Source organism: Canis lupus, chromosome 1 (assembly GCF_048164855.1).
Source record: "Canis lupus baileyi chromosome 1, mCanLup2.hap1, whole genome shotgun sequence".
Classification (NCBI taxonomy): Eukaryota; Metazoa; Chordata; class Mammalia; order Carnivora; family Canidae; genus Canis; species Canis lupus.
The window spans coordinates 110999452-111011237 of NC_132838.1; the positions used below are offsets into that span (position 1 = coordinate 110999452).

The 11786-nt window shown below is 58.5% G+C and overlaps 1 protein-coding gene across 1 annotated transcript; it reads right to left on the minus strand.

Annotated features, from left to right (window-relative positions):
* Positions 1-123: 123 nt before the first annotated feature.
* On the minus strand, positions 124-10950 carry TOMM40 (translocase of outer mitochondrial membrane 40). The gene is made up of 10 exons (XM_072831326.1): positions 10861-10950; positions 10485-10764; positions 9674-9741; positions 9106-9198; positions 8131-8232; positions 7945-8050; positions 2262-2384; positions 2073-2149; positions 1849-1951; positions 124-794 (listed from the first exon to the last, which is right to left on the minus strand). Exons 2-10 carry the CDS (start codon positions 10756-10758, stop codon positions 655-657), a joined length of 1086 nt encoding a protein of 361 aa, XP_072687427.1. The 5' UTR covers positions 10759-10764; positions 10861-10950; the 3' UTR covers positions 124-654.
* Between the last annotated feature and the right edge of the window lie 836 nt (positions 10951-11786).

The following is an 11786-nucleotide window of genomic DNA, read 5'->3' on the forward strand; positions in this document are numbered from 1 at the left end:
GACTCCCTGGCGGTTAGGAAGCCTTCCGGGCTCCGCCCCGCAGCGCCCCCTCCTGGCCACCGAGAGGTCGGTCTGGACGGGCTGGCAGGAGGGGCTACAAATAGCAAATCAGACGCCTCCTGGTTCCTTTTTTTTTCCACGTGTATTTTTTGTTGGTTTTTTTTTTTTTCTGTAAAATGTCCCGGTTCTTCCATAACTTATAAACATGATTTATACTGAGGGCTGGGTGGGAAGGAGGGCGCGGGCTGACTGACCGGGGACGGGGAAGCTCCTCTTCTTGCGGACCCCTCAGGGCCAGGCCCAGGGCCCTTTGGGGGGAGACGGGGATGCCCCAACACCTCCCTGAGGTTGTCTGGCCACCTCTGCCCCTGGTGCTCAGAATCTGGCGTGCCCCTCGATTCTGGAATCCCTGCTGGGACTCCAGGCCCACTGGGCAACCCTGCCCCTAGTGCTCCGAATCCTGAAGCGCCTGTGGTTCCAGAATCCCCCCCCTCAGCTGCTTGGGTGATGGGTCCCCTCCTTTCCACTGCCCCCCTGGCCCCCAAGGAGGGAGGGAAGGGAGGGGGAGGAGGGCTCAGGTCTCCCCTCCACGGCAGGGGGACAGGGAGGTGGGATCTGGAGGAGGAAGGGTGGAAGGCGGGGGCCAGGAGGGGCTCAGCCGATGGTGAGGCCAAAGCCACATTGGAACTTATTCTTCCGGTGATTCAGGAAAGCCCCGAGGGCCAACGTCAGGGGCAGGGGCGGGAGCTTCTTCTCCAGAGTGGCACCCACAATCCAGTTGCTGTCCACGGACCCTGCAGGTAAACGGCTAAGTTGAGACCCAGCTTCCCGCCCTGTCCCTGTGGAGTCACACTCCAGGCCGCCTCAGACACCAGCAACCAGACTGCCGGCTTCTAGACCTCTGACGGTACTGTTCCTTCTACCTGGAAACCTCTTCCTGAACCTCCAGGTTTTGGGCCCCGGGAGCCAACCAGCTCAGTTGTCCTCTCCGCCCCTCCCCTGCCTCAGGTTAATGACCCCTTTCCTGCCAGAAGCCCCCTCCCACACCATGGGCCCCCCCCATCCCAATCCCATCCACACCAGGTCTTCACTCTCTGGGAATGGGTGGGTCACATCCCCAGCTGTGAGCCTTGTGAGGACAGAGCCCGGCAGCTACTTTATTCCCAACATCCCGGCACGAAGGCTGGGCACAGAGCAGGTGCTCAGTAGCTGCTGAAGGAAGACCAAAACCTTCCCTCGGAGTTGTGCACCAGAACCCTCCTGGTGTGCGAGTGTGGGGGGACCGTCCCCACACCAAAGAAAGGGCCGATCATCACTCATCTCATGGGAGCAGAGGAACAGCAGAGCTGGAACCCACACCCAGCCTCCGACACCAGGCTGAGTGCAGAGAGAGGGGTCAAGAGGCAGGCACAGGAGGTCGGCTTCAGAGGCAAACAAGTCCTAGGCCTCATCGCCGCCTGGAGAAGCCCTGCCTGAAGCCTGGACGCCAACCTGAGAACCACTGAGGTCCGAGAAGAAAGACTCCAGACTTAACATAAGGACCCGAGTTGGCCCAGAAAGAGGCTCTGGATTGGGCTGTGACGGCACTCACCAGGCAGAGCCTGGCCCCTCCTGTCCGATGAGCAGGGTGGCCCAGATGCGCTCCAAGTTGCCTCCCACTTATCAGAAAGGAGGAGCAAGAGGGGGTGGGGAGCAGGCGTGGTGGGTGCCTCCAGACCCAGGGCCGGGCATCTGGCTTCTTAACGAGCGTCTCCAGGGAACTTGGGGGCCCACAGAAGTGCGCGCAAGCCACCCCCCACCAACTCCTTTGGCCGACGTGTCTACAAGTAGGGAAACTGAGGCCCGTACCTTTGAAGAGGAGGTTGGCCTTGGGCAGGTCCAGCTGGTACCCGAAGGAGACACTGGTGTCCTGCATCCTCGTGCTGGCTTCGAACTCCACGCCTACCTGCAGCTGAAGGGGCCAGGGCAACATGCACGAGTCAGCTTCCCGGCCGGAGCCCCCGGGCACACCGGCCCCCCGCCACCCACGCCTGCAGAGCGTGCCCTCACAGCCGCTCCCCGGCCCAGCGCACCTGCTCACTGGCTTTGTGGTAGTACGTCGCGTGCATGCCTGCCTGGCCCAATGTCACCGTCGCCAACCAGTTGTTCACTGTAAGAGAGCAGGGTGGCGTTAGGTGCGTGTGGAAGCCAGGTCCCTCTCCTCCCCCAGACCTGGAACCCTGGGCCCAGCCCCGTACCCTGCCCTCAGGCCCCGGGCTCACATGTGTATTTCCCAGCTAGAGACATGACGGTGCCTTCCTCCCCGGGCCGTCGGTGGTAGACAAGCTCTCCACCCAGGGCCAGACACGGCGTGATGCTCTGGAGGTAGTGGGCCACGAGGATTCCTGTGGGTGAGACAGGGGGTGGGGGGTGTCAGGGAAGGGGTCACCTTGGCTTGGTGGTTGGTTTCTGTCAGGCCAGACTCCTGCTCCAGGCAGCCTTCCAGGTTTGCCCCTGCTGGAGGCTCAAGGCCTGCCCCTGAGGCCTCCAGCACTGGCTCCTTGCTTAACAGTTCAGAGGAGTGAGGTCAGCCTCTCGGGCCGTGAGGCAGGCATTCATTTGCCACTGTTTAGAGTCCACGGAGGCTAGGGGAGTGATTCACTGATCTGCAGTCACAAGACATGTCAGGGGCAGAAATCTGGGCTTCTTCTGCCTCTCAGGGGTTCTGAACCCCTTTGCTGCTGGGAGAGGCAGGAGGGTAGGGCTGGTAGGAGCACGCCTCTGGGGGCCAGACAGCCTGGGTTCAAATCCTAGCCCTGCCACTTGCCGGGGGAGTAATAGCAGGCCACTGGTGTCACTTCTCTGGGAACAGGACTACCTCTTGAAGTTGTACTAAAGTCTCAAGGAGTAAATGAGGCACAGTGCAGTGTCCAGTGCTGGACTGGTCATGCTGAGGTCGCCATCTGGCTCCCCCCTGCCTCTTGGCAGTGGGGACAGCCCTGAGCCCCCTGGGAGTGGCTAACAAGCAACTGTCCACTGCTGGGTTGGATTTCTGGAGCCCAAGGGCTGACGCATTCATGCCTGTCTTTGGAGCCTAGGCGAGCAGACACGGAACAGGGTGGGGCGCGGGGAGAAGAGTCGGGAGACAGAGTGATGGTGAAGGAGAAAATAGGACATCTACATGGAGAAACGGAAACAGAATCAGAAAGGGGGGGGAGAGGGATGGAAGACTCCCAGGGGAGACTAAGCAGATGCAGTTGGGCTGGGAGGTCACGACCCAGCGAGGAAGAGGATTGGGGGTAGGGGGAAGGCAGGGACAGAGGGACATGGGGAGAGCCAGGAAGGTAGGACAGGGACAGGACAGAACAGGGATGAGCACACAGGGTCAGGGACCTGTCCCATTTGTGAGCACAGCTGGTGAGGGCCGCCAGCGGGGCTGGGGAGGCTCACGGCCTTGGCTCTGGTGCAGGGTCTTCTGTGGAGGGTGTGGTCAGGGGTAGGCTGAGTGGGGCCCTTTGGGCTCATGTGGGCCACAGTGTGCATCCCTTCCCCACTAGGGCAGGAGACTTGGGGTCAGCCCCCACTGCCAGTGCACCCCTGGCTGGGTTTGCCCTCATGCAATGAGGAGGAAACTGTGGCCCCAGAGGGAAAACTAAAGGTGGTCAGAGAGGCTGGCACTTCAACTCAGAGTCTCTGGTCTCTCAGCTCTGGCACCTATGTGGCCTCAGGGCTGGGGGACCCCTGAACTTGCCTCCCATCTCCTGGCCTGCCTTGCCCTCTCCAACTAATTATACCTGCAGCACAGAGGGATCTAATTCATGCACACACCTAACCTTATTCTCTTGCTCAGAACTTGACATAGCTCTAGTGCCCAGGAGACTCAGCAGCAGGGTCCTGCATGGCTGGGCCCCAGCTTCAAAACTGAGCCCCTCCCTCTTCCCAAGACACAGCCACCACCGTCCCTGCAGGCAGCATGAATACGTGGAGCATGCTCTTCCCCATGCACATCCTCCCCTGCTTAGTCTCCCCAACTACACATTCGCCCCTAAAGTGTTTCCTGGATTGGGGTACTTTTCTCTAGCACGCCCTGTGACTGGAGCCAGGGTCACCATGGGATCGAGGCCCTCACCCTGCCCCAGGCTCCCTGCTTTTACCTTCCCCGCCCCTGCAGTTGGTGGGGGGGGGGGGGTGGATATAAAAGCCACTGGGAGTCTGAGGACTAGGATCAGAACATGCTCTCTGCCACTTGTCTTTCTTGTTCCCCATGGAACCTGGCTTGTTCGCCCCATCCTTCCTGCTCGAAGATCCTGACTCCTCCTTGTACCTAGAACCCAGTCTGTCCTTCCCACCTTGTGTCCAGACCTAGTTCCCCAAAGGAACAGGGGCTCCTTGAGGCAGGACCTCTGTCAGGACCAGGGGTGCCCAAGTGGGGGCCATCCTGCGGCGTCTAGAGCAGCCGGGAAGCGGGAAGAAAAGAAAGTGAGTGGGGTCTGTGAGCAGAGAGGTGGCCTTGGGCAACTGGCAGAGCCAGGCAACCTGGTTAAGTTGTACCTCCAGGTCCACCTCCCAAACCTGCTGGGCAGGTAGCAGGAGACAAAGATGGGGCAGCAGGAAGGTTTGGGCCCACTCACTCCCCCTGGCCTTTTCCCTGCTTGTCTGGGCCCCACACCAGGAGTCCTCGGCCCCAGCCAGATGGGACAACCTTCTGCTGTTCATGTGCTGTGCCCCACGGGCCTTAGGAGTGCCCTCCTCACCCTCCTTTGACCAGACACCAGTTTTTGAGAAGCTGTCCCTGTCGCTCTAGGCGAAATGGTGTGTGTGTATGTAGTAGGGCAGCGGTAGTTATAAGCTCTCCTGGCAGTCTGAACTTTTCCCGGGTAGGATTTTTCACGTTATAGAAGTCACCCCATGATCATTTGTTTAAAAGCAAATATCCTGGGGCGCTTGGGTGGCTCAGTTGGTTAAGCACCTGCCTTCAGCTCACGTCATGATGCCAGGGTTGGGGGATCCAATCCCATGTTGGGCTCCCTGCTCCGTGGGGAGTCTGCTTCTCCCTCGCCCTTTGTCCCTGCCCCGGCTTATGCTCTCTCATTCTTGCTCGCAAATAAATAAAATTTAAGGAAAACAAATAAATAAAAGCAAAGGTGCCCCCCCTGCACTGGGCTGGGAGCCCCGTAATAGGATGGTGCTGTCACTGCTGCATCCTGGCACTGCCCTGCTGAGGGCCGGGCATATGCGAGGCTTTCCTGGGCTCCAGGGAAGAAGCCGAAGCCACAGAGAGGGCATGGAGAAGGAATACAGACCCTCGCGTTAGACCACAATTCAAATCCCAGCTTCTCGGTTTCCTGGCAGTGAGCCCCCAGGCCCCTGCTCTCACCCCTGGGCCTCTATTTTCCTCACCTGTGAAACAAGGGGTCAGAGGAACAGTGACATCCCCCTGCCTGCTGCAGGACAACACGCAGCCCCAACACAGACGGAAGCCCAACTGCACCTGGCCTCTTCCTCCCTAAATCATTCACCCAGAGGTGATCACCGTTTTGGTGCCCTTGTGACAGATGACGTCACAACTGTTGCTAGATGGGACGAAAAGAACTAAGAGACGAAGGGTGTCCCACGGCCTTGGGCTCCAGGGCAGAGGGACCCAGAAGCTAGCGCCAGGAAGCACAGGACGATGCCAGTGAGAGCGCACAGGGGGTGTGCCTGGCACCATAGAGGAGCACCTGGGTTCTGGACGTTGACCCGCTATGTGTCCTTGGGAAGCGCTTCCCCTTTCCAGCTCTCAGGATAGTGGCAGTACCACACGGGGCATGCCGCTACTGCCACTTGCTCCCTGTTCAGTATTTTCTGAGTGTTTACTCTGTTCCTGGCATGGTTCCAGGCACACAGTGGCAAGGGAGATGAGCAGGTTCCTGCCCTGAGAGGGCTGCCACCCTAGTGGGCAAGGCGGCTGATCAGAACAAGGAGATCCCAGGGCACCTGGGTGGCTCAGTGGTTGAGTGTCTGCCTTTGGCCCAGGGCATGATCCAGGGGTCCCGGGATCGAGTCCCACGTCGGGCTCCCTGCATGGAGCCTGCTTCTCCCTCTGCCTGTGTCTCTGCCTCTCTTTCTCTCTCTGGGTCTCTCATGAATAAATAAATAAGTCTTAAAAAAAAAAAAAAAAAAAAAAGCCCAGAGAGAACTTTAAGCAATGGAGATAGCATGTGAAAGGGTCATAGGGTAGAAAGAATGTGGCAGCTCCAAAAAGTCTCAGCAAAGCTCCTGTGGCCCAGCTGGAGGGAGCACATGAACAGAGCCAGGTGATGATGTCAAGAGGTCAGCAGGGGACACGTTTCTTCTTCCGAGGTCCCTCTATCCCCTGGACTTGGCGGGATGGCCCTCCCCTCTCTCCTCACCCCTTCCCACTGCTCCCGGCCTCCCTTCTGGGGTGGCCCCTGCCCTTCCTTGGGGAGCTCGGGCACCACCTCCTCTGAGGAGGCTCTCTGGCCCCCCAGCAGGCAGAAACGAGGGCTCTCCCCAGGATTCTGGCTTCCTGCCTTCACAAAGCCACTCGATGTCTAAGAGCCAATGACTCTCCAAGACCAAGCAAATGGCAGAGCGACAGATACAAATGTTGGAACCCACACTCCCATCCTTCCGGTAATTCAAGCCCAAACCTATGGAGTCATCCCGACTCTTCTCGCTCACCTCCCACACCCAAGGCCAACCCCGTGGGCTCCACTTTCAAAGTACATCAGGCCTGACCATTCCTCACCTCTCCACTGCCCCTAGGGGAGAGCCCCTCATAGGCTGCTCTCCATGGGGCAGCATGGCGGGTCCCATTAGAAGCTACATCAGCTCCTGTCCCTGTTGTGCTTACAAACCTTTGGTGTGGCCCCTGACTCATTCAGAGTGAAGGCTAAAGTTTTACTACAAAGCCTCAGCTGACTTGGCCCCTTCCTTGACCTTCTGACTTCTAGCTCTCTCTCCCCACCCATTATAGCCCCCCCTCCACCTTCTGGTGTGGCAGTAAAGCATCCTCCTGCCTCAGGGCCTTTGCACTTGCTGTTGCCAAGGGCCCAAGAGCTCTTTCCCCACAGATCTGCATGGCACCTTCCCTCAAGTCCTTAATCTTTAATCAAAGAGCACCTAGGTAAAAAGGCTTTCTCCAAGGACCCCACCCACCCTTCCAAAGGTGCTAATCTTTCCAACCCCCTCCCCATCACCTGACATTTTTTTTCTTTTTGTGACGCTTTCCTTGTGTCTAAGTCCTCTGGAATGGAAGATCCCAGAGGACAAACCTAATCCTCCTTTGCTTGCCACACCTTATCTTCAGGGCCTGGAATGTAGGCAATACACACCCAAGACACTCCTGATGAACGGTCAAGTAGAGAAATTGAAGACAATACCCAGTAGACAAAAAAAAAAGGGAACCAAGAACAGACTAGACACGCACGAGTTATGCGGTTGTTGCCCACACCCACCCAGACAGGAACTTTCCTTGTCAGCTTCTGTCTCAGATTCAGACTACCTGCCCCCACCCAACCATCGCTGCCTCCCGAATTGCACATGGACCCACCCACGCTGGGATCTCTGCCTCAAAACCACCCCAGAGCCCCACCAAGTAATAAGAGCAGCCCACATCTCTCTGGGACCCGTTATGTGCCCCACGCCACTTGAAGTGTTTCACACGAAAGAACTTAAATAACCTCTTCAACCGCCCTGTGAGGTAGCCCAATGATAACAGAGGAGAAAAGAGGCCCACGGGGGGTGAAGGAACTTGCCTACAGTTGCAGTGTAGCCAGTGGCAGAGCTGGGGGTTTGAACCTACTTGCTTGTGCCTGATGCTACATTGCCAGATGTTTCAAAAATCACTCCTGGCCCCTGACTATTTCTAGACAGTGGAAAAGGAGATCCAGAGGAAGGAATGGATTTGCCGGGAAAGCTGGGACTGAGATTTGACTGCCCTCCAAGCCCTGTGCCTCTTACCTGAACCCACCAGGACATCTGGGTTCCCCAGGGTGACGGCTGCTGTGAAGTCAGAACCCCGGTACTCCCCATCCACCTGCCAGTTCACAAACTTCGACTGCTGGGTCTGTAGGGTGAAGAGACAGTGTAGAGGGTAGTCGAGTGCTCAGGGAGGTTCGGGGAACAGCTGACTTGGCTTCCACTCACCTGGATGGCCATCTTGGACCGGAGGCCAGGGCCCAGCTGGTGAATGACCTGAGCATTGAGGCTGCCACTGTTGTCCATGTCACCCACCAGCACGGGGAATGCCTGTGGTGCAGAGGGCAAGGTCAGAGGTCAGAGGTCTAGCATTATGGAAATACATGCATGGTGAGCCTATGTGAGAACCCTAGCGTCAGAAAACCTCAGATTGAGGTCCCCTCCTCCAGGACGTCCTCCCTGACCACCTAGGCTGTTAGGTGTCCCTCTGGGCTGCACCCATCCCCCACCCCTGGCATTTCAGTCCTGCCTACCTCGGACTGTCACTCTCTGGGGACAGGTCTGTTCTCTTTTTCTACTAGACTGTGAATTCTGTGGCCATTTCAGTCACTGCTCTGTCCCCAGCACCATCCAGCACAGGGCTGGGCACCGAATGCAGTACAATGAAGATATGCTGAATAAATGAATTTACTGAATGGCAACAGCTGATAGAAGCAGAGACCTAATTCAGGCCCTCACCTCCACCTGCATCTTGCCCAGCCTCCTACCAGGCCTCTAGTTTCACCCCCATTCCTTCAACTCTGCCTCTGCATGGCTGCCTGAGGGACAGCCCTAAAGCCTAAACCTGACCATGTCTTTCCCAGTCCAAATATTTCCGTGGCTCTCCACTGCCCCCTAGAGCAAGTTCAAATGCCTTGTTTGGCATTCAAGGCCCTGTATGATCTCCAGTTCAGCCCTGCCTACTCTGGGTCCTCACAATCTGGTGACCCCAAGCCAGCACAGGGCTGGCCGAGGGCAGGGCCAAATGGGATGAAGGAGGGACCATATTCCAAAGCACCTTGGAGAGGCAGTCCCCCCACCTGCCAAGACCCTCTGAGCTCCCTGGGCAGCTCAGGCCTCCTACTGACAGAGCCTTCTTTGCAGGATACTTGGCTACATGCTGGTTAGAAAAAAGATACAATGAAAAGACAAAAGGAACCTCACCTCTGTAGGACTCAGCTGCTTTGTTCCCACATACGTGACCCCGAAGTGGTAGTTGGACTCCCCAACTGTGCTGAGGGCTACTGTGTGGTTCACCTGGGAGAACATGGAAGGCCGCAGGGATAAGCCCGTAGGCCACCCCCTCCCCAATAAACCCAGCCGAACCTACCCCCAGCAAAGCTCCCTTCCAGCCTGGGATGGGATACTTGCCAGTCTGGCTTCCCCACCATGGAGGAAAAGACGAGCGGCTCTGGGTTAGGGCAGGGGATGGGGACTGGGAGGTTCGGCCTGACTACTTAGACGCCCAGAGAAAAGACAAGCTGGAGATGCGACTACGTACCCGGTCCTTCACTCCTGCCTGGATGTTAAGGGTGGTGGGGCGTCCCCGGGTTCTGGGTCCCTAAACACTTCCACTGGGACCCAATGAGCAGTCAGCCTGGCACTGTGTCTCTGAGTCTTTTCAGGTGCCAAGGAGCCTAGCCCTTTAGGGGGGAGCGAGGGGGTTGCATGTGTAGGTGCAGGGGGATGGTTGGGATGACCTCAGGGGAGTAAGGGCACCAGGAAGGCTCACCTGGAAATGGTTACTCAACCCTTTGTTGACTGTGAGCTTGACACCTTCCATCTGAATGGGAAATAGCTCTGAAGAAGAGACTCGCTGTCACCCTCCACACACATACACACACCCCTACGCAAACACACCGACTCTCATCCCTTCCTTCCCTACCATCCCAGCTCTCCCACCCACAAGCACAGCATCACAAAAGTACCCCAACCAATAAAGAGCCAGTCTAACCAAATCAGGGGCCAGGACCAGGCCTTTCTTTGCCTGCACCCAAATCCCAGTGCCACTGTTTACTACCCATGTGACCCAAGGCAAGTCACTTTAAGTCTCTGTGTCAAGCTTGTCACCTGTAAGATGTCATCTGTAAGCTCACCACGTGGAGACATTGCAGGGATTTAATGAATTAACTAACGTACACTGAATGCCAGTCAGTCAGCGCCACTTTTGCTATCCTAACTCGTCCAAGCCCAGTTCCAGAAGACTTGGGTTCCACCCCCACTGGACCCTTGTTGACACTGTGACCTTGGGCCTCAGTTTCCTTCCCGATCACGTAAGAAGGCTGGCCTGACGGAACCCCGGGGCTCCTTGAGCTCCCTAAGCCTTTTCTCCACCGCTCTGGCATTTCGTCCCGAGGTTCCACCATTCGATCCCATCGTTCTATGCCCCAAGTCCAATGTTCCACCATTCGATCCTAACGTCAACTCCTAACGCTCTGTTAAATGTTTCCAATGGTCGGTGCCAATTCCCAAGGTCCTCGGAGCGCCCCCCCTCCCCCCGAGATCCGGGCCCTCACACCCCCGCCGGGTCCGTCGCCCCTCACCCTTGCACTTCCGGTGGCACTCCTCGAACGTGCCCGGGTTGGGCAGGCAGCCGCAGGCCCCATCGTCCGCGGTCCCTGCGGCGCTGCCGGCGGCAGCACCGGGGGTCCGTTCCGAACCTCGACCCGCACCGGCCCCAGCGCCCAGACCGCCCCCGAGCGGCGGCAGCGTGAAGCCGGGAGGAGAGGGCGGAGGCGGCGGCAGTCCCACGAGGGCGGGCGCAGGCGGCGGCGGCGGCCCTGCGGGCGGCGAGCTAGCGGCCAAGACGTTCCCCATGGTCGCCTGCAAGGGGAAAGGTCAGAGGGCGAAGGTCAGGGCCCGTGCGCTCGGGGTCCAGTCCCAGCCAAACCCCGCTCTGCTCCGGGCCCCGGTTCTCACTGGCGGCGGCGCCTGCACCCGGCCTGGGCTCCGCTCCCACCCCGTGCGCCACGCGCAACCGAACCCGCTGCCGCCGCCGCCAGCACCGTCGCCCCGCCCCACCTAGCCCATTGGTTCAGCATGCCCTGGGATCCGCCCACCAGCTTCAAGGCCTGGCCGTGCAATTGGAGTCAGGGCTGGGAGTCCCACCCACCTCTTTGGGACGTCCTTTTCTATTGGCTCCCACTCACAGGCAGGTCAAGGCACACACCCCCGCCTCTCCCATTGGCCCGCGGAGACCGCATCTATTGGCTCGCAACGCCGCGGGTTCCGGTGTTCGGCTGCCATTGGTCTGCGCTGCGTACTTTGAAACGCCCACTGACTCGCCGCCTCCGCCCCTTTCCAGAGGGCGCCCTTCTTTCGACTCCGCCCCGCGGCGAAATTGCCACTGTAACTGGCCGGCTTTGGCCCTCGAAGCATCCTGATTGGCTCTCGTGGGTACAGGAGGCCGATCCTGGTGACGTAATCGGTCTGGTACGTTCATTGGCTAACGTGCCAGGGTCGAGGGACACGGGTAAAGGTGCGTTGCGCGGCAGAGGCTGCTAGGCAGCAAGGTCAGGCCTCTAGTCCCACCAGGCACCGCGGCAGCGGGGCAGCGCCGGAGTCCAGAGCCGGCGACCGAAAACCGGAAGTGCTGGCCCTTCCCACAGTGCCTCGGGAGAATCCTAACCGGTTATGTGAACCCAGTCAGGCTGCTTCTTACCCACAATGCCCCTTAGGTGTTTAACGCGACAGTTGCCGTAGACCCACCCCTTTTGTTACCCATCATGCCTTCTGTTCCCCGCCCCCCCTTGCGTCACTGCGGCTTCTATCTTTGGCCCATTCATTGCCGTCCCATTACCCAGCATGCCTCTGCCCCATTCATTTCGGCTTCATTTCCTGCACTA

Excerpts from the sequence above, each read along its gene's own strand:
- TOMM40 (XM_072831326.1), bottom strand. The coding sequence starts at position 10,758 with ATGGGGAACGTCTTGGCCGCTAGCTCGCCGCCCGCAGGGCCGCCGCCG. Across the intron at positions 9,199-9,673 it reads GGTTGAGTAACCATTTCCAG|GTGAACCACACAGTAGCCCT; the intron begins GTGAGCCTTCCT and ends ATGTTCTCCCAG. Across the intron at positions 1,952-2,072 it reads ACCACAAAGCCAGTGAGCAG|CTGCAGGTAGGCGTGGAGTT; the intron begins GTGCGCTGGGCC and ends TGGCCCCTTCAG.